This window comes from Sus scrofa, chromosome 17 (assembly GCF_000003025.6).
Source record: "Sus scrofa isolate TJ Tabasco breed Duroc chromosome 17, Sscrofa11.1, whole genome shotgun sequence".
Classification (NCBI taxonomy): Eukaryota; Metazoa; Chordata; class Mammalia; order Artiodactyla; family Suidae; genus Sus; species Sus scrofa.
The window spans coordinates 61519322-61539543 of NC_010459.5; the positions used below are offsets into that span (position 1 = coordinate 61519322).

Here is a 20222-nt window from a genome sequence, read left to right on the forward strand (position 1 = left end):
TAAAGCACAAGGAGCCCCTGGAGGCTTCAGCAGAGCATAGGGAAGGGGGTGAAACAGGAGCAGCTGGGTGGCCGACGCCACGCCCGCCAGCATCCAGAGTGCCACCCGGACGGCTCGCGACACCGCACTGAGCATCCGCCTGTGGCTGCATCTAGAAGTCACCCTGAAAAGTCTCAAAACGCACCCCAAGGCAAAAACAAACGCCCAGGGGCCTGCCACCCAGACAGGTGAGGTCGGCAAGTGTGACAACGGCTCCGCGGCCCTTTATGACTAAACATAACCGGGCACAGACCCGGCCCCACCCCCAGCAGCCACGTCCAGGAAGCGCGAGTCCATCCTCTGGACAACCCCACACGACACGGGCAGGACACAGCGACCCCGGCCGTGCCCCTGGCTGAGGCTACCCCAGGACACAGCAGCTTCTCTAGGACCACAAGTCCCCAGCAGGGCAGCCCCTGAGGCCACCAAGCCAACGCCATCCCCAAGCACAGCCTCGGAGCCCCATAGAGGAGCGTCTGGACTGTGAAGCCCCCACAGGCCCCGAACCAGGACCCTAGCACCAGGCAGTGGGTCTCAACTGCCCAGCATACAAGGAGGGCAGGGCTCAGGGCTCAGCCCCTGGGAGCCCAGGCCCAGGCCCCGGAGATGGGAAGCCCTGCCTGGACCCTGCTGAGCTCTGGCTCAGGGCTCCTTCCCGCCTCCCTGCAGCCCCACCAAAGGCTGTCTTTTCTGGGAGACCTGAGGGCTTTACGTGGACATTCTGAAAGGTGTTTCTTTTTGGGTTTGGGGTCTTTTTTTTTCGTCTTTGTAGGGCCGCACCTGTGGCATGTGAAGGTTCCCAAGCCAGGGGTTGAATCGGAGCTGCAGCTGCCGGCCTACACCACAATCACAGCAACGCAGGATCCAAGCCGAGTCTGCGACCTACACCACAGCTCACGGCAACGCCGGATCCTCCACCCGCTGAGCAAGGCCAGGGATCGAACCCACAGCCTCATGACTACTAGTCGGGTTCGCTTCCGCTGCGCCACGACGGGCGCTCCTGAAGGGAGTTTCTTAACTGCCAGACACACACTAGGCGACGGAGGCCTGACTTAGCTCATCAGCCCAGAGCGGCAGCGAACAGCCTGGAGGCCCAGCACCGCCTCGGCCAGACAGGCCGCCTGCGTGGAGAAGTCACGCCGTGTCGCCCGCTGCCACCCTCACGTGCCCCCTGCTCGGTTCAGAAAGCAGTCCTTGGGGACAGGACCGTCCCACTGCAGCACAGGGCCCGTCTCGAGCCTGGTGCTCAGTTAACACTCGCTGACCCACAAGCGACCCGACCCCAAAACCGGGGCCCTGGCCTGAGCCACGCGGCCAGGCACAGCCCCGGGCACACCCTCCCGGGCACCGGGGTCCCGGGAGCTGGCAAAGCGCCAGCGGCGGGCCCAGGGGCTCCGGGAAGACGCGCCCCAGGCACCTCGCTCCGTGGACGTCCCCCCCGAGGCCCGGTCCCCGGGTGGCGTGGCCGTGCGGGTCCCAGCCCCTCGGTAAGTGGGAGCGGCCGCTGGGTCCTCGAAAAGCCACCCACCTCACAGGTCCCAGCATGTTCACCGAGCGAGGTCGCCTCTGAGGGACCTGCCCCGGTGGCAGGAAGTCGGGGACGTGCAGCCCGGGCCCCACGCCGTTCTCAGCCATTTCCATAAACACGACGGCAGAGGGGCCGGCAACGTCCATCCATGACAAACCCCGCGTCACAAATCACTTACTTTCTGCCCCAAAGAGCCAGCGGCCTTCAGGGCGGCACCCTCCAGGCACTCTGCCCGCCACGTGCCCTGACAGGGGCTGCCCCCTCCCCACGTCCTCCCCCGAGGCAGCCCTCATGCGTGGGGGCCGCACGGAGCCTCCCTCAGGGCCTTAAGTCCCGTCAAAGGCCAGGATCCCCTCTCCCCAGGCTCCCGCCTGGCAGTCAACCATCAAGCACCTCTGATGTTCCCTCTGGAAAACGCAGCTCGAACACTGTGTGCCCCACAAGCACGCGGGTCCCCACCCCTGCTGCCCACCGGGGGATGCTCCACCTTCCCCCGTGTCGCCGCGCCCCCAATCTCAGCCACCCCCAGAGGCCCTGTCCTCACCCCGTGCTGGAACCCATCAGCAAGTCCTGCTGTGTGTCCTCAGGCTCCACCTCCCGCCCCATCCAGGCCCGCGCCCACCACCACCCACCCTGCTGCCCATCCTGCGGCGGCCACCTCAGCCCCATTCCAGTCTGAACACAGGGCCCTGAACACTGCGCTGAGCCCTAGAGGCCCTCCCAGCACCTGGGATAAACCGGGGCCCTCGGCCCACTGGGCACAGTCTGGTCCAGCCCCGTGCCAGCTCCTTCTCTGCCAACCCAGGTCCCGGCCCGCGCGGCCTGATTCCGCGGGCCACCCATCCCTCACGCCTGGGGTGAGAAACCGTGTCGAGCGCTGAGGTCTGCTCCGCCTGGTGCCCGGCCCAACGGAGCCCGCTGACGGCAGGTGCTCTGCCGACCGGGCAGCCAGGCTGCAGCCCAGCACCCCCGGCTGGCTCAGCGGCTCAGGACAGGCCTGGAAGGCACAGTGCAGTGGGCCCTCGTCTCCATCAGCAGCCCCACCGCCGAGAGCTTCGCCCCAGCCGGGGAAGAAATGCAAGGTAAACCTGGACACGACCTTCCCAGGGCCGTCGTGAAGCCCGCCTCGCTTTCTACAAGTCGTATTTGGCGGTGTTTCTAAAAACCACGCTTTTAAAGGGGTCAATGGTGGAGCCCCTGGAAGACAACCAGTCCAGTACCAAAGCCTTGAAAACGCTGGGCCCAGCAGACACGCACAGAGGGAACACAAAGACAGCCACCTAAGAGTCACGGTGACAGACCCGAGGACGGCAGCACAGCAGCTGTCACAGGACCTGTGTCGGAGAGCTGGCTGGAGACTGGGGTGCAGGGGGGTGCGCCTGAGACAAGACCGGCCACACACGCCAGACCCCAAGACCCTGGTTCTGCCCAAGGCAGACGTCCTCCCGCACCCTCACAGGGGCAACGACACCCCCACCCGTGAACCATCAACAAGGTGGGGTCACGCCTCATCTCACCGTCCGCCTCAGTTTCCCTTTCTTTCCAAACACCCCCAACGAATGAGACTAACTTCGCAGTCAGAGCAGGTGGGAGATGTCGTTTTCAAGTGACGAATGATTTTCACGACAGTTACGTTTAAAAACCAAAGGCTGCTTCCCTTTCCACGTCCCTCTGCATAAGCTTCATGAAGACGGCTCCTCTGAGAGGCGGAAAAGCCCCTTTAAACACCTTTCCTGAGCAGGTGTCCACATGCCTGAGTGCAAAGTCCGAGGGCGGAAACAATGCCTTCGCCCTGCACCGCCTCCACCCCCACGATGCTGGACGCGGGTGGCACGTACCCCCCCCCAGAGCTGTCTCCCGGCTGTCCCCACGGGCCTTCCCTGCCATTCCAACAGCGGGGCACACGGCTAACAGGCCGCCCCAGCACTGGGGAGGAGGGCTGAGGACTGCTGGACTTAGTGCCCACTCCGTGCCCACTCAGACCAATGAGCCCCCAAAACACGTCACCTCGGAGGCACAGGCCCTTCTTACGGCTTTCCCGTAAGTTCTCAAGTCTGACCTCCAGTTTGATGGGGTCCTAAGAACTGTTCCAGGATTTCTCCAACCTCAGAGCTGGCAAACATCCAGACACAGGGCCCCCGGGGGACGTTCCCTAGTGTCAGTGCGGAGGTCTCCACCCCTCCCTTCACCGGGTCGCAAGCCTCACACGTCTGGGGCTCAAAATCCGTGCACATGGGGTTCCCTCCCAGGCCACGGGGAGGAGGCAGCAAGGCTCCATCGAGGCCGCAACTTCGGGAGGGAAGACAAAAGCCCAAGTCAGGCTCCCGGGCCTGCAGAGCTGTGGGGGGCTGGGGGCTCGGGGAGGGCGGGGCGGAGGGGGGGAAGCAGCGTGGCTGGGGGGCAGCCAGAGCAGGAAGGAAGCCAGGGAACAGGGGCATCTACAACTTTTCCGATCAGGGCAGGGGAGGAGCCTGAATTGGAGACCCCTCTTCTATGGCTTTGCCGAAGCTTTCAATTTCTTGGTGGAACTATTCAAGGATATGTAAAAATCAAAACTTGTCATTCGAAGCACTCGTAGGCCTACCCTAAAAACAGCAAGTTTCTGAAGTTCACACCTAACCCCACTCACTCGCTCGCTCGGCTTCCCGGCGTTTCAGAGCAACCACCCTGAGGGAGCCGCTCGGAAGGGCGCTGCTGTGCGGCTTCCAGGCCGGGGCTCAGGCACCTCCGGCCCCGCAGGCAACGGCGCGGGTCCGTGGCACCGGGCACTCAGCACCCAGGACGGAAGATCCCGCCGCAAAGAGCCCCCAGCTCCGGCTTCTCCTCCTTAAACTGTTTTACGGCCACCAAAGGCCTGAGGAAGGAAGGGGCTGCCGGCCTCCTGCCCAGGACAGACTTCGGAGGCGAGAGCCCTAGACGGTGACGGACTCCCCGGACGATCCGGAGAAGCTGAGACCCCAGCTCTCGAGCGACGGAGGACAAGGAAGAGGGCGTCCGGGAAGCAGGCATCACCCAGAGCAGGGCGAGCTTCCCCAGAGCCCTTTCCAACCTCTGCGCCGAGACTCTCAACAAGTCTTACGTACGTTCTGACCGACGCGCACACGCCCGGCGACGTCCAAGGAGGCGCCTTCCTCACCCTCGCGCCGCCCCCGCCCGGCCCGCTGCTGCCCCGACGCTGCCACGGGCCCGTCAGCAGCCGCCTTCCTCTGCCGGCAGCTGCGAGGGCACAGGTGCGCCCGCCGCCTTTCTAGGGCAGGGTCTGAACTGGGTCAGCCCTGCTCTGAGCGGGCACGGCTGCCGGGCCCCGCGCCCACCAGTCAGAACCGCGGGGCAGGTGCGTGGGGAGCCCTCCCCCCAGGCCCGCAGCCAGGAGGCCACGTTCCTCAGCCAAGCCCTGTGCACAAGGCCCTGGAACCTTCTCTTCAAACGGCGCATCCCACCCTCGAGCACGACCCGCAGTGATGACCCGCAGTGAGGGGGCGCCCGCCCGGGAGGGTCTGAGGGACCCCTCCTGGTTGCGGCGAGCACGTGAGGAGCGTGGGGGTTCCCATGCGGGAGACGTCACCCCCATCCACGTGGCCTAGACGGCTGGGTCCACCCGGGACGACGGGGCCGGCGCTGCTCACGGCCGGGGCCGCCTCCAAGCCGGCGGGCAGCAAACTCTGTCCTAGGCGAAGCAGCGCCAGCTGGGCAGCGCCCGAAGAGTCTCTTTCTCTTCTCTGTCCAAACGCCACGGTTACCTCGTGTATCAAGAGGAAAACCCAGCCAAGGCCTCGGCCTAAAGTGAGGTCCACCCTCCCTGCAGAGAGCTGCGCCCCCGTCCCCAGGTCTGCCACCCACCTGACGGCCTCAGCGACTTTCTCGAGTACAGACCAGGCTCCTCGGTCACTGAGAACCCATCCAAGCTGGGGCTGGTTTTGTGGGTTTTTTGGATTTTTTTTTTTTTTTTTCCTTTTTCACAGCTGCAGGTTCCCAGGCCAGGGGTCAAATCCGAGCTGCAGCTGCCGGCCTACACCATAGCCACAGCCACGCCAGATCCTTAACCTGCTGAGTGAGACCAGGCATCAAACCTGTGTTCTCATGGATCCTAGTCAGGTTCTTAACCCACTGAGCCACAGCGGGAACTACTGGGCATGGTTTTGATGGAAATAAAGCTGTCTTTTAAATTCTGCTTCTTCTACAGTGACACACTGGCTGAAAACAGGTAGAAACAGAATGGAACCCAAATGGCAGGTGAAGAAAAGCTACTTGAGAGCAGTGGGCACCCTCAATCCCAGCACAGCTTCCCAAACACCCAACCACCCTCCAGCGGGGAGACTGGGGCCCCAGGGAGCCAGGTACTCTGTCTGAGGCCACAAAGCTAGAGTAACCTCAAGAAACGAAACCCAGAGTCCTAGGGACACCCCTGTACCAAAGCACCTGCTGCCAACACCGGCACGAGAACTTCCTGTGCCTGCCTCTGCCGCCGAGCGCTCCACCTGCGCCTCCCACCTCGGGGCCCACCCTCCCAGAACTCAACCCTGACCAAACAGCACGCTCAGCTCCCCCAGACTCTCTGTGGGCACCCCCCAGCAGATCCACCCAGGCTTAGACTCCGTCCTCCCGAGCCCAGCGGGCTCAGGAGTATTCACTTCACGTCAGCCCCATGCAGTGGTTCCCGAAGCCCAGGCACCCGGGCAATGATGACGAAAGGCCTCCGGCCCTGGAATGAGACCCACGCTTGGGCCAAAGCCGAGAGCCACAGGGGAACAGGTTCTCTGCAGAAGCAGAGCAGAGGCAGGCTCCTGAAGATGCAAATCTGCCAAAAGATAACCTTTAGAAATGAGCATCTCGAACGCTAACACCTATCTGAAAAGATCTCTTAAAACCATTTACGCACATGCTAATTTTGGTGTCATATCGCTTCCCTCTACTTTCAACTATAATCATAATATTACCTTGATGTTAGGACTACTCTAAGCTGTAAAGAGCTAACTAGGGCTTTCCGGTGTTCCTGGGACCACTGCCTTTGCTGCAACATATCTCTCTGAACACTTACGTGCTCGGGTGATTCCCAAAAGTAGATCAAATCACAGCTCTGGTACCTCCAGACAAGCAAGTTAATTACAATCACATAAACCTCTCTTTACAAAACTGCCCTGACCAAGAACGTCAAGACTGAGTTTGCTGAAGCCAAACTCAACACGAGCTCGTGGCGGGCTGTGAGGGTGAAACACGCAGGCCAGACTGGCCCTCCGACACCTGGTGAAACCCCTGTCCCTGTCCCTTCCCCCTCGGACCCTGCCCTACAGGAAGGGAAGGCTCTAGAAGGGGCAGGCCTCGACCCCAACTGCCAACAATCCACTGTTACTCCACTTGACCCCTCTGTGTAGCTCTGAGAACCCTGCCTGCCCCAATCCCAGGTCGAAGTAGGAATGAGCTCTCAGGCAAGCAGCACTTACTTCCCTAAGTTACTTCCGCCTCCGCTTTATACATCTTTGCGACGAGATGGTTCAACAAAGAGGAGACATCAGGTAGAATTTAATATTCTCTGGTCCATCAGCTACACGAATGTAACTAGAAAACTCTCGGTCTATCATTTACAGAACAGAGTTAATTTGTACTAGTTGAAAGACAGTACCATGGGGCACTGGTACTAGTTTTAACTGCATCCTCTTCTGCTTCTGCTGTTCCTAAGAGAAGCAAAGTAATCAATCAAGCTCCGAATCAGCAGATCAACTGTGGGGGAGGGGCAGCATGAAATGAGGGATGTGAGCCTCATTTTCTGGAAAGCATTTGACCCCTTCAAGGCACAGCGCTCAGCATTTGTCACCCAAGTGTCAACCTGTTCTCTGCTCTCACATACACAGAACTCCTGCAAAGACTCAAGGGAACTCGTGCCAAGTCACCGCTTTTCAACCTTTCCAAGGGGTCGCCTACATGTCACACAGACCTCCCGAACACAGATGCTGGGACAGGAGGTGAAAGCGAGTCCAGGGTCAGTCACGACAAAGAGAGCAGAGGGGCCCTCCCCGCCCACGGCAGCCTCCCCGCAGAAGAAGAAAGGCAGCGGGGGCTTCACCTGCGCAAAGGCTCAGACCAAGGGGATCCCGTCAACCCAAAGCACCCCGGGGACAGGCAGAGCAGCCCGGGCGTCACGGCCCCACAAGCCAGGCAGGGCGCCAGCCTGGGGCCCTTCGCGGACAAGCTCACGCCAGTTTCCAATAACAAAAGGGCAGCATGGGGCACCACCGGGAGGGCGTCTTAATAAGTAGCTAAAAAGTATTTTGACACCTTACATAACGTGCTACAACGACGAATTCCATTTTTTTAAACATTACTAAAGATCAGCCGTGTTTTCCACTAAAAGGTCAAAATACACATAATGAGCAAAACAGAACCTTGGATAAATCACTCCCACAAACTTGAGAACAAACGGAACGGAAGGGGCTCCCCACCCAGTCAGGTAACTTATTCGACGTGGTCTCCTCCTGGGGGGGGGCACCATCACCCCAGAAACTCAGTTCTCAGCTGCAGCCTTTCCTCCTCGTGCCCAACTTCCCCACCGCTCCGCACCTCGTGTCACTTTGATGGGGAAACCTTCCCCCCTAAGACGCTGAAGTCCCTGCAAGGTGACCACGGGCTCACCCCAGTGCAGGAGGGGACACAGACAGAGGAGGTGCTGTTTCTACTACTTGCGCCACCGCAGCGGCCGCTACACCAGCACATGTTACTACACGCGGGGAGGAGCGCTCCAGAGTCCACGCAGGCGAGCCGGGGATGGAAGGGAAAACACGGAGCCGGGAATCCCGACACAGAGCGGCGTGACGCAGAGGGCCGGCGGGGACCTTTCGCGAGTGAACCTGAAGAGCCCCAAGGGGACACCGAGGGGACAGGAGATGGAGCGTGGGATGGAAGACGCTCCTTGTCCGCCTGCACCGGCTGCACCCCCGCGCCCCACTGATCACAGGGCACGTGCCCCCCCCACCCTGACTCCAAGGTGATGAGGACCGGGGTGACCCGATGACACGGTGGAGGAGGACACTGTGAAAAGTGACACTGTGGCTACGGGAAGTGCTGAAGCACGGCTGCAGAGCAGACGTGAGGCAAGGGCTCCGACCAGGAAGGGCGTGAGCCCCAGGACTCCTCCAGGCTCCCCTGGGAACCCTGCCATCCTGGCGTCCAAAGGGAAGCCAGAGCTTTCCAGGCAGACCTGCCCAGCCTCGTGGAGGGGGCATCTCTGCGCTGAGCTCGCCAGGAAAGGGGGGTCCCTAGCTCATCATCAGGGGAACCAATCACAGCCCAGAATGATAAAACACAGGAAGGTAGAGCAAGGACACAGACCAAATGCCTGACCCCAGGAACCAGGAGAGGCAAAGGCCCAGCGTGGGAAAGCCAGGGGCCCGGTGAGACCCCAGCGAGTTGTCCCCGCAGCACCGGCTGCCACTGCTCCCCACTGTGGGGACTGGGCAGCGGCACACAGGGGCCGGGAAGCCGGGAAAAGTCCCACTGGCCAGGCCGAGAGCCTGGCAGAGAAGCTTGGCAGCCCTGCCCCAGGTCCCATCGCATGCACGCTCGCACTCTCTCTCTCACCCCGGGACTGTCCTGAGCCTGGACAGAGGTGTGCCTCCGCTCGCGGCAGGCCACTGCGAGACCCGTGCCCCCCCGCGTCCCGCCAGCCCTGCAACTTCCTGGACTCCCAGCTGGGGCGGCACACACCCGCCGGCAGGCAACGCAGCCACTCACCTGGGGGCAGCTGGAAGTTCTGGACGTTGGTCGGGTTCTGCGGCGGCTGCGGCAGGCGTGGGGCTAGGACCGTGGGCGTCAGCGTGGCCCGGATCCCGCCGGTGGTGACCGAGGGCGTCCTGGGCAGGCTCTGGGTCACCGCGCTGGCCGAGCCCTTGGGCAGCCCGGTGGGAGTGCCGGGGGCCGGCGGCGGGAGGCCCGCGGCGGCGGCGGCGGGCAGCGCCCCTTGCATAGTTGGCCCGAGGATCATGCCGGCCCCCGCGCCGGCCGGGCAGCTGGCCGCCAGGGTCTGCGGCGGCGGGGGCGCCGGCTGCAGCGCGGTCTTGGGCGAGTCGGCCTTGGCCACCTGCGCGGGCGCGGCGGCGGGGCCGGGCTGACTGTTGGCGGCGGGCGCCGGGGCGGGCGCGGGCGCGGGGGCCGAGGCGGGCGCGGGCGCGGGGGCCGGGGCGGGCGCGGCGCTGCCCCCGTTCTGAGCGGCCGCCGGGGGTCCGGCCGGGGGGCCGGGCGGCCGGGCCAGGCTGGCGGCGGCGGGCGGCGGCGGCGGCGGGGCGGCGGCGGGCGCGGGGGCGCGGGGGGCACGGCGGGCGCGGGGGGCGAGGGGGCGCGGGGCGCGGGCGCGGCGGGGGCGCCGAGGAAGGGCGGCGTCTGGATGACAGTGGCGGCGGCTGGCTTGGGCGGCGGCGGCGGCGCGGGCGCGGGCCCGTTGTGGAGCAGGCTGACAGCAGGTGCGGCGGCGGCGCGGAGCGAGTTCCCCAGCGCGGCGCTCCCATTCAAAGTTTGCGCGGCGCCGGGGCCGCCGGGCGGGCCGTTGCGGGCGGCGGGCTTGGCGGCGGGCTCGGGCGCGGCCGCGGCCCCCGGCGCGCAGGCCCCGGCCGCGGCGCCCGGCCCGGCCCCGGCCCCGGCCGCGGCGCCCGCGCCGGCCTCGAGCGTGTTCAGCTTCGCGGCGGGCCCTGCGGGAACAAGCGGGCAGCGCGGTGAGGACACAGGCCCGGCCGGCGGCCGCCCGCGCTCAGGCCGCGCCGCGCTCTACCTGCGGGGGGCGGCTCCGGCGCCGCTGCGGGCGCGCCCTCGGCCGGCACGGCTCCGGCTCCGACATGGTTCCCGAGCGCGCCGGCGGCCGCGGCCCGCGCCTCGGGCGCGCGGGGCGCGAGGTGGTGGTGGTGGGCCGCGCTGGCCGCCAGCTGCGACTCGAGCGAGCCCACCAGGTCGCTCACCACTTTCTCGTCCACCTCGCTGTTGAAGAAGACCTCGTCCAGCAGATCCGAGCCCGCCGCCATCTTTCCTCCTCGGCCCGCCGCCGCCGCCGCTCGGCCGGCGCTGGGCGGGGAGGAGGCTCCGCGCGGGCAGGCGGGCGGGCGGGCGGCCGCGGGGGCGGGCGGGGGGCGGCGCGCGCCGGGCGGGGCGGGGGCGGCGGTCGGGCGGGGGGCGCGGGCGTCCTGGCGGGGGGAGGGCGGCGGCGGCGCGCTGCGCAGGCGCGGCGGCGCGCCCGCCCCCGCCCGCCGCCCGGCGCCTCGCCATTGGCCGCGGCGCCCCCCCGCCCGGCCGCTCGGCGCCCGGCGATTGGCCGCGGCGCCTGCTTAAAAGGCGCGGCCAATGGCTGCGAGCGGCAGAGGACGGGGCGCGGGGCGGGCGGTTGGGGTGCGGAGGGCGAGTGGGCGGCGGGCTCCGGCGCCGGTGGGCCGGTAGGGCTGTGGGGGTCTCCGCCGCCAGGCGGGCCGCATGCCGACAGCCGGGAGGATGAAACGGGCGGGGACCGCGGCCGGGGCCTGGTGGGGCGGCGGCCGCGATGACTCGCTCTTTGTCTCCGCTCGCTCCAAAATGGCTGCGGTCGGAGCTGATGGGAGCTCCAGGCAGGCGAGGGAACGGGGACGCCGTGTTCCCCGGACCCCGGTGCCCCTTAGCGCAGCCGCCGTGACTCGCAGGGGCAGGGCGCCTCGGGAGGGCACGGGCGAGGTCCGGGGCCCGGGGCCGCCGGGCGACCTGAGCGCCGGCGCCACTGCTGCGGGCCGGGCGCGGGCCCGTCCTCGGCTGGCGCCCAGGTCTGCCCGAGGCCCGGCGTCTCGCGCGGTGAGGCCGCTGCTCGGGCGGCGGGGCGGGGCGGGGGGCGGCGCCCAAGGCCGCCGGAGCCGCGCCAGGGTGACTCACTTCATCCGGCGGCGCGGCCCGGGACGCGAGTGCCCTAAATTACTGGGTGAGACGGCGGCGCCGGCTAGGACCCGCAGCTCCTGTAGGGAGCCGTCCGCCTGGAGCTGCTCCTCGGGTCCTTGTTTTCCGCTCTGTCCTTTTGACAAAGTAAGTTGTCGAAAAGAACCGTGCGAGCACCTTCTCTATAAAATGAGTTCAGGTAAAGTTCTCTCCTGTGTTTTTTGTGTTTTGTTTTCACCGGAAGATGGTATTCTGGGACATCCCTAGTGGTTTCTTTTGCTCCGCTTTTTTGGGGAAACCCAGAAAGGCCTCCCATCTCCGGCTCCTGCGGGCGAGGCCGCGCCGCGGTCGCCCAGACCTCCGCACAATGAGGGACGCTGTTGACACAGAAGGGTTCTTTTCTGGCCGCCTGAACAAAGGAGCCCGCCGGCCCCCGCAGGCCCAGCTCGCGGGGCGGGTTCTAGACAATGAGCGTGGGGCGTGGAGCCTGGAGAGGGGCTTCCCCGGGGGACGCAGCAGGGGGAATCCCTGCAGAGGGAAAGTCGGGATATTGCACCCCAGCTTGGGTACCCAAAGACGGGAAAGGAAAGGAGTGGAACAGACCTGGGGTGGGGACCTCGCGGCCCCACTGCGCCTTGAGCCCAGCGTGGGCGGACAGCCTGGTTTTCCAACCAGAGCAGAAATGTGCAAAATCTCCTGAATCATGCAATCGTCCAGTGTTGACAACCCCTTAAAAAAGGTTAAGGTAGACCGAGCAAAAGCGTCAGCAGGCTGACTTCAGCCCCAGGCGCGACCTGCGTAGTGGGGAACCGTCTACGCGCTCAGATGGGATCGGGGGTAGCGCCAGGCAGATGACTGCATGCCCGAGACGGCAGGGCCGTGAGACTGCGGACGAGGTGGCCCCTCACGTCCGCCCCTCCAGCCACTGAGCTTTTCAGCCAAGGGGGCTGGTGGTGCCATCTCCGGCCACGCCTGTTTCCCCACGGCCTTCTCCGGAGGCCTGCCAGGGCCCCCCCGCCCGCCCGCCTCGCCCCGTGAGTGCGTCCCCCGCCACCGGCCTCCGCGGGCGGGGCTCAGCGTGCGCCACCCCGCGCGGCTGTGACATCACCCCCAGAGGCCTCCGGGGCACCCTCCAGGCCAGCAGGAAGTGTAGGAGGTGAGGCGACGGTGCGCCGCCGGTCCCCAGCGCCCCTTCCAGGGCTTCGGTGCCCCCCTACCCCCCCTCAGGAAGGTGGGAGCTGCAGACAGCTGAGACGGCTCCCCGCGGGTGGCCGCAGCAAGGCTCGCCCTGGGGGGGGGGGGGCGGGGGCGGAAGCCACGTGGCTCCTCCCCTCCTCCTGGTGGGGGGCGGGGACGTGCTGCCAAACTGTTAACCTTGGGTTCCCTGGGGACGTGGAGCATTTTCTTTGAACGTCTCCGAGTGGTTTTACTTCTTTCCACAAGCAGCTGCGACTTTTGCCGCTTGAAACAAAAATCCCACCCAGCATGAAAAGAAAACAGGGACTCGAAATGAGCGTAAATATAAGCCCCGGGTTTTAACACAGAAAAATGTTTGCCGTACCGCGCGCAGAGCGCAGAACCCCGGACAGGGCCGCCTCGCCACCTGCAGCCGTGCGAATGTGCAGCACCGGGAGCTGTGAGGGACGTTTAGGCTTATTAAGCAGGGTATGTTTTCAATAGAATAGAGACGGCATCAGACGCTCCCATAAACATAACCTGCTGTGTTCCTGCCGTGATGCAACGTGGATCCGCGGTGTCTGGGGAGCGCGCTGGGACGCAGTTTCCACTTCCCGGCCGGGCTCCGTGGGTTGAGGATCCGGCGTTGCCCACAACCTCGGCTTAGGTCTCGACTGCGGCTCCTATCAGTTCCCTGGCCCAAGAATTGCATATGCTGCGGGGCGGCCGATAGTACTAATAAAGAATAAGGATAAACCACGGGTCGATTTCAGTGTTGCTCTGGCTATGTGAAAGCTACTCAATGTTTGTTATGTCACCGATGCTTTTGTTGTCTCCCAGAAATCTTCATAATAAAAGAATTTCCAAAAAAGACTGTCAGCTGGTGGCCCTGCCCTGTCCCCAGTCTTATTCACCCGGCCCCCTGCCCCAGCGCTGCAGACTGGGCTGTGTGTGCAGGGTCAAGTTTGGGTCCTCATCCCAGAGGGCAAGATCAGGAAGGCAGAACCTTCGTAAAGGCAGGTTCATTGGCTTGTTAGGCGGGTCATAACGTCACCACTAACGGGGTTGAAATAACAGAAAGTGTATTGGCGGGAGTTCCCCTTTTGGCTCATCGGGAATCAATCTGACTAGAATCCACGAGGATGCACGTTCGATCCCTGGCCTTGATTAGTGGGTCGGGGATCCGGCATTGCCGTGAGCTGTGGTGTAGGTTGCAGACATGGCTCGGATCCTGCGTTGCTGTGGCTCTGGTGTAGGCGGGCAGCTCTAGCTTGGGTTGGACCCCTAGCCTGACAGCTTCCTTATGCTGTGGGTGCGACCCTAAAAAGCAAAAAAAAAAAACGTTATTGGCACGGTTCCAGAAACCAAAAGCCCACAGTCAAGGTATTGGCACTGTCACACACCTCTGGAGGCTCGAGGCGAGGAGCCGTTCCTGCCTCTTCCAGCATCTGGCGCCCCAGGCATGCCTCCCGACTCTGCCTCTGTAGTCACAGGGCCTCAGCCTCCTCCCTGGGTCCTTTTGGATTTAGGGTAAACCCTAAATCCAAAGTGACTTAATCTCAAGTTCCTTAACTAACTACATGCACAAAGACTCTTTTTCCAAATAACGTCACGTGCGGGTCTAGGTGGACGTGAACTTGGGGACATCATTCACCCCAGTACCCCACATGCCCGGTTTGTCGGTGCTGTCATCTGCCCGGGTGGCACCAGTCATAACCAAACTGACCCACCCGGTGCTCCCTCTGCCCCCGCTGAGCCTGTGCTGCAGATGAGGGAACTGACGCTCGGGAAGATCCCGTCCTTGGCCCAAGGTCTCTCCTACTGGAGACGAAAACCCAGGACTCCAACCCTAAAGCCGTAGGCCTGGTGCCGCTCTTTCCAGGCTGCTGTCCACGCAGCCCCCATCTACACAGCCCTTGAGCACCACGGGTCAGATGTCCACTCCTAAGCTATAGTCAGAGTCAGGCCTGCCGCCTCTGCAGCGGGGCTGGATCTCCTGGAGGGGGCCTCTCCACCAACTCTCAACACATTCCTTTAGAGCCCCGTCTTGGCCGACGCCCATGGAAGGCTAATTACAGCCACTGTGGATGGAGTCTACTCAACCCAGAGAGGAGACTGTATCAGAGTTCCGGCAGGAACTTCCCTCTCCAAAAATCCCTGGACAGGTCAGCCTTCCTGTGATGTCTCCTTTGCCAGCCGACCCTCCCTGCTAAAACGGTCTTACTGGAGTTCCCTCTGTGGCTCAGCAGTAATGAACCCGACTGGTATCCATGGGACACAGGTTCAATTCCCTGGCCTCGCTCAGTGGGTTAAGGATCTGGCGTTGCTGTGAGCTTCAACGAGGCTCAGATCTGGCGTGGCTGTGGCTGTGGTGTAGGCCAGCAGCTGCCGCTCTGATTCGACCCCTAGCCTGGGAACTTCCATATGCCGCAGGTGCAGCCCTGCAAAGCAAAGGAAAGTAAGTCTTGCCTTCACGTGACAGGAGCCTGGGGGCGTCTTGAGTCCCCTTCCACCTGGAAACCCGCACACCACCAGGCTCTACTTCTAAACACGGGCACATCTGGGTGGGTTCTGAGAATTGCTTCTTTCTTTGGTTAATTAACCTCCAGCATACCTTGCCCCTCATTCAGCTCAAATGCTTGGTTTATAAAACCCAAGCCCCAACCCCTGAAAACCCACCTTCTTGAAACCTTTAGCTGCATTGCAGGTGCTCTGGGAGAGGCAGCAAATTATAGGTTTTGCCGTTGGGAAGGTTCATTCGGTAAGCAGTGACTGATGGGGTGTATATACAGCTATTAGGGCCCACTGAATGTCAGTTACCAATGAAAAAATTCAACTTTTCCAATGACACCATTTATAAGAGCATAAAAAAGAGCAAATACTGGAGTTCCCTAGTGGCTAGCAGGTTAAAGACCTGGCATTGTCACTGCTGTGACTCTGGTTTCCACTATGGCTCGGGTTCCACCCCTTACCTGGGAACTTTCACATGCCACGGGTGCAGCGAAAAAAAAAAAATGGGTTAGGAGACTCAGTATTGTGAACATGTCATTTCTCCTCAATGCAATGTACACATTCAACACCAGTGGGTTTTAAGATCCCAGGCACGATTTTTTCATAGAAATGGACAAGCTAGGCTTCCGTTTCCAAGCTGTAAACTCCTATTGAACTAACCTCCCTTGGACGGTACTATGAACTCTGGACAAAATACAAAACAAGGGGCTTAGAGTCATCAGTGTGAGCACAGGAAGATGCTGGAGAGGAGTGGGCACTTGGAAGAAGGGTTCAGACGGTGAGCTTCCTGCTGTCCCAGGTTCTAGCCGAAGGACAGGCCTGCAGTTGGACGAGCCCGGAGATGGAGTTGGGGCAATGACACCTGGAAAAAACTGGGGCATCCCAGAAGGGAAGCAGTGAGAGAATGGGAGACCCAAATTCTATTTATAACCTGGGCCTATGTCTCCCAGTGACATTGGAGCCCAGGCACAGGGCAGACTCCGAACAACTTGGTTAAGAATAAAAGAACAGAGGCGTTCCCACTGTGGTTCAACGGGTTATGACCCCCGACTAGTATCCATGAGGACTCAGGTTCAATCCCTGGCCTTGCTCAGTGGGTTAAGGATCTGGCATTGCCGTGAGCTGTGGCATAGTCTGGCAGCTGCAGTTCTGATTTGACCCTTAGCCTGGGAACCTCCATATGGCACGGGAGTGGCCCTAAAAAGCAAAAAATAAAATAAAATAAAAGAACACTACTGTCCAAGGGATGGCATTTGCTATCTGAGTCCTGGCAAGTCCTCTGCCAGGTGCCAGCACACGGAGGTGTTAAAATCAAAACTCAAAACTCCTAGAGTGGATGTAGAGAACAAAACAACACAAGTGTTCAGGATGCCGTCCGAGACCCCTAAACAAACAACGAAAGGCGAGCTCTAGCCATTCTCCAAAATACATAAATAAATTAAAAAGTAATGGCAATTGACCCCGGTATGACCCAGATGATGGAACGAGCAAAAAAGATATTAAAGTAACCACCGTCAGTTTAATCACTCATGAAAAGAAAAATAAACCTTTTCCTTGCTTTTCAGGGCCGCACCTGCAGCATAGGGATATCAAACAGGAGCTGCAGCCGCCGGCCCACACCGCAGCCACAGCAACTCCAGTCCAAGCCGCATCTGCAACCTACGTCACAGCTCACGGCAATGCTGGATCCTTAACCCGCTACGGGAGGCCAGAGATCCAAGCTGAGTGCTCATGGATGCCAGCTGGATTTGTTACTGCTGAGCCACAATGGGAACTCCCAGAAAAACATACTTTTAGGAGTTCCCGTCATGGCTCAGCGATTAACGGATCCGACTAGGAACCATGAGGTTGCAGGTTCGATCCCTGGCCTTGCTCAGTGGGTTGAGGATCCGGTGTTGCCATGAGCTGTGGTGTAGGTCGCAGATGCGGCTCGGATCCCGCGTTGCTGTGGCTGTGGTGTGGGCCGGCAGCTACAGCTCCGACTGGACCCCTAGCCTGGGAACCTCCATATGCCGTGGGAGTGGCCCTCGAAAAGACCAAAAAAAAAAAAAAAAAAAGAAAAGAAGAAAACATACTTTTAACAAGTTGAAAGGCTGGAATTCCCATTGTGGCTCATCAGGTTAAGAACCCCACGGAGTGTCCATGAGGATGCGGGTTCAATTCCTGCCCTTGATCAGTAGGTTAAGGATCCGGTGTTGCCACAAGCTGCAGCATAGGTTGCAGATGTGACTCAGATCCCGAGTGGCTGTGGCTGTCGCGTAGGCCGGCAGCTGCAGCTCTGATTTGAGCTCTAGCTCGGGAACTGCCACATGCCGCAGGTGCAGCTGTAAAAAGGAAAAGAAAAAATGAAAGGGTTTTTTAAAAATCGCAGCAGACAAGTGCTCTGGTGGACTAGTGGGCTCACGCTCTGCTGTTAGTGCTGTGCCTCTGGTTCGATCCTTGGCCTGGAAACTTCCACAGGCCTCAGGTAGAGCCAAAAAAAAAAAAAAAAGTCACAGGCACAACGCTGTGGGACCTTACACTACCAGATATCATGACTGATAGTAAATGGATGTTGGGAAAAGAACAGATAAATGAGAGTCTGAAAAGACTCGGATACACACACGCAACTTATGTGTAACAAAACGGACAGTACCCTGCCGTGGGCGGAGAATGGTCTTTTGGACCAACTGGCCACCCAAAGGGTGACACATAAATCTTGACCCAAACCTCACACCACACAGAAAACAAACTCCAGCTGATCGAAGACCTAAAAGTAAAAGATAAATTAATAAATGTGTAGAAAGAAACATGTTTATAATCTCGGCGCCGGTAAAGATTTTTTTAAATAAGCACAAAAACTGCTAAACCTTTCCATAAGGGAAAAAAATTGACAAACTGGACTACATTAAGAACTTGTCATTAAAAGACACCATTAAGGGAGTTCCTGTTATGGCTCAGCGGGTTACGAACCCGACTAGTATCCAGGAGGACGCAGATTCGATCCCTGGTCTCACTCAGTGGGTTAAGGCTATGGCGTTGTGGTGAGCTGTGGTGTAGGTCGCAGATGCGGCTCAGATCTGGTGTTTCTGCGGCTGTGGTGTAGCTCCAATTCGACCCCTAGCCTGGGAACTTCCATATGCCTCAGGTGTGGCCCTAGAAAGCAAAAAAAAAGGACACCGTTAGGAATTCTCTCTGAGGCGCAATGGGATCAGCAGTGTCTCTCCAGAGACAAAGGTTTGATCCCCAACCTGGTGCAGCAGCTTAAAGGATCTGGCGGTGCTGCAGCAGCAGCGTATGGCTCAGATCTAATCCCTGGCGCGGAAACTCCATGTGCCGTGGGGTGGCCAGAAAAGAAAAAAAAAAAGAATGGCGAGGAAAAGCAGGTATGTCACTGTGATGGATAGAGAGGACGGTCGGGGTGTGAAAGGCACCCAGCCTCATGGGTCACCAGGAAAATGCAAAGTGAACCACTGCAGACCCGCCAGAAAGACCAAATTCCAAAGGACCAACAGTCCCCAGTTGGCAAGGAGGAGGGGCAGCTGCTGTGAGAGTAGGAACTGGTTCACCCGCCTTTTCATTCACCGGCATTAAGTGGTGTGTTTGGTTGGTGAGAGCGTGTTGTGTGTAGTTTTTGGTAAATGTCACACTGGAGGGAAAGTCGGAGAGGAAATAAGTCCGGCTCTGGGCATCCTCAGCTTTCTGAGCTGCAAAGCCCAAATCAGGACCCTCATCCTCTAAGGTTAGGAAACTGGCGCCCAGTGACGCCAAATGACTTGCCTCCAGGACCGGACAGTGGGAGCGCACAGCCCGTATGCCACGTTGCCCGACTTCCTGCCAGGGATCCCCAGGAAAGCAAGCTCCTCTTGTCAAATCCTTTTTCTTTTCCTTTCTTTCTGTCTTTTTGTTTGTTTGTTTTGTTTTGTTTTGTTTTTGCTTTTTAGGGCCCGCACCTGCAGCATCTGGACATTCCCAGGCTAAGGGTCTTGCTACCAACCTACACCACAGCCACAGCCAGCGGGATCCGAGCTGCGTCTGCGACCTACACCACAGCTTACGGCAACACCAGATGCTTAACCCACTGAGCGAGGCCAGGGATCGAACCTGCAAACTCATGGTTCCTAGTCGGTTTCGTTAACCACTGCGCCATGACGGGAACTCCAAAAAAATTTTAAATAAATAGAATTTGCTTGATACCTATTAAAATAATCGATAACAGTTATGGATTAAATACAGAAAGCAAAACCTCAGCAGATACAGAAAAGCAGAACAGGTGGCATTCCTGCTGTGGCATGACAGGCCGGCAGCTGCAGCTTTGATTAGATTGACCCCTGGCCTGGGAACTTCCATATGCCTCAGGGGATGCTGTAAAAAGAAAAAAAAAAAAGACTCAATAATAACCATATAAATACAATTTTCTGATGCCTTGTCATTGTTTATTTTTTATTGAAGTATAGTTGATTTGCAATGTCGTGTTAGTTTCATGTGTATAGCACAGGGGTTCAATTATATGTGTATGTTTATACATGTATATCTCTCTATATATATAGATATACATAGATTCTTTTTCAGATTCTTTCCCCTTACATGTTATCACAAAATTCTGAGTAGAGTTCCCTGTGCTATACAGCAGGTCCTCGCTGGTTATCTATCTGATACAGAGTCACGTGTAGATATTAATCCCAGCAAAACACACAAAAACCCTCAACAAGATAATAGCAAGTTGAATCCAACAATAGATTAAAAGGATCATACACCATTATCACGTGGGATGCAAGGATTTTGCAATATCCACAAATCAATCCGTGGGACACACCACATGAACAAATCGAAGAATAAAACAGCATAATCATCTCAGTAGATGCAGGAAAATTTTTTTTTTTTTTTGGTCTTTTCAGGGCCACACCCACGGCATATGGAGGTTCCCAGCCTAGGGGTTGAATCAGAGCTACAACTGCCAGCCCACACCACAGCTCACAGCAACGCCAGATCCTTAACCCACTGAGCAAGGCCAGGGATCAAACCAGTGACCTCTTGGTTCCTAGTCAGATTTGTTTCCACTATGCCACAACAGGGCCTTGCTCAGTGGGTTAGGGATCCGGCGTTGCTGTGGCTGTGG

General features: G+C 59.8%; 1 protein-coding gene across 1 annotated transcript in view; it reads right to left on the bottom strand.

Annotated features, from left to right (window-relative positions):
- The window catches only part of TAF4 (TATA-box binding protein associated factor 4), a 64144-nt gene extending 53502 nt beyond the window's left edge, over positions 1 to 10642 (bottom strand). The window contains 3 exon segments of the mRNA XM_003360050.4: positions 9293 to 9869; positions 9872 to 10276; positions 10279 to 10642. Coding sequence (XP_003360098.4) covers positions 9293 to 9869; positions 9872 to 10276; positions 10279 to 10569 — 1273 coding nt within the window. The 5' untranslated portion in view covers positions 10570 to 10642.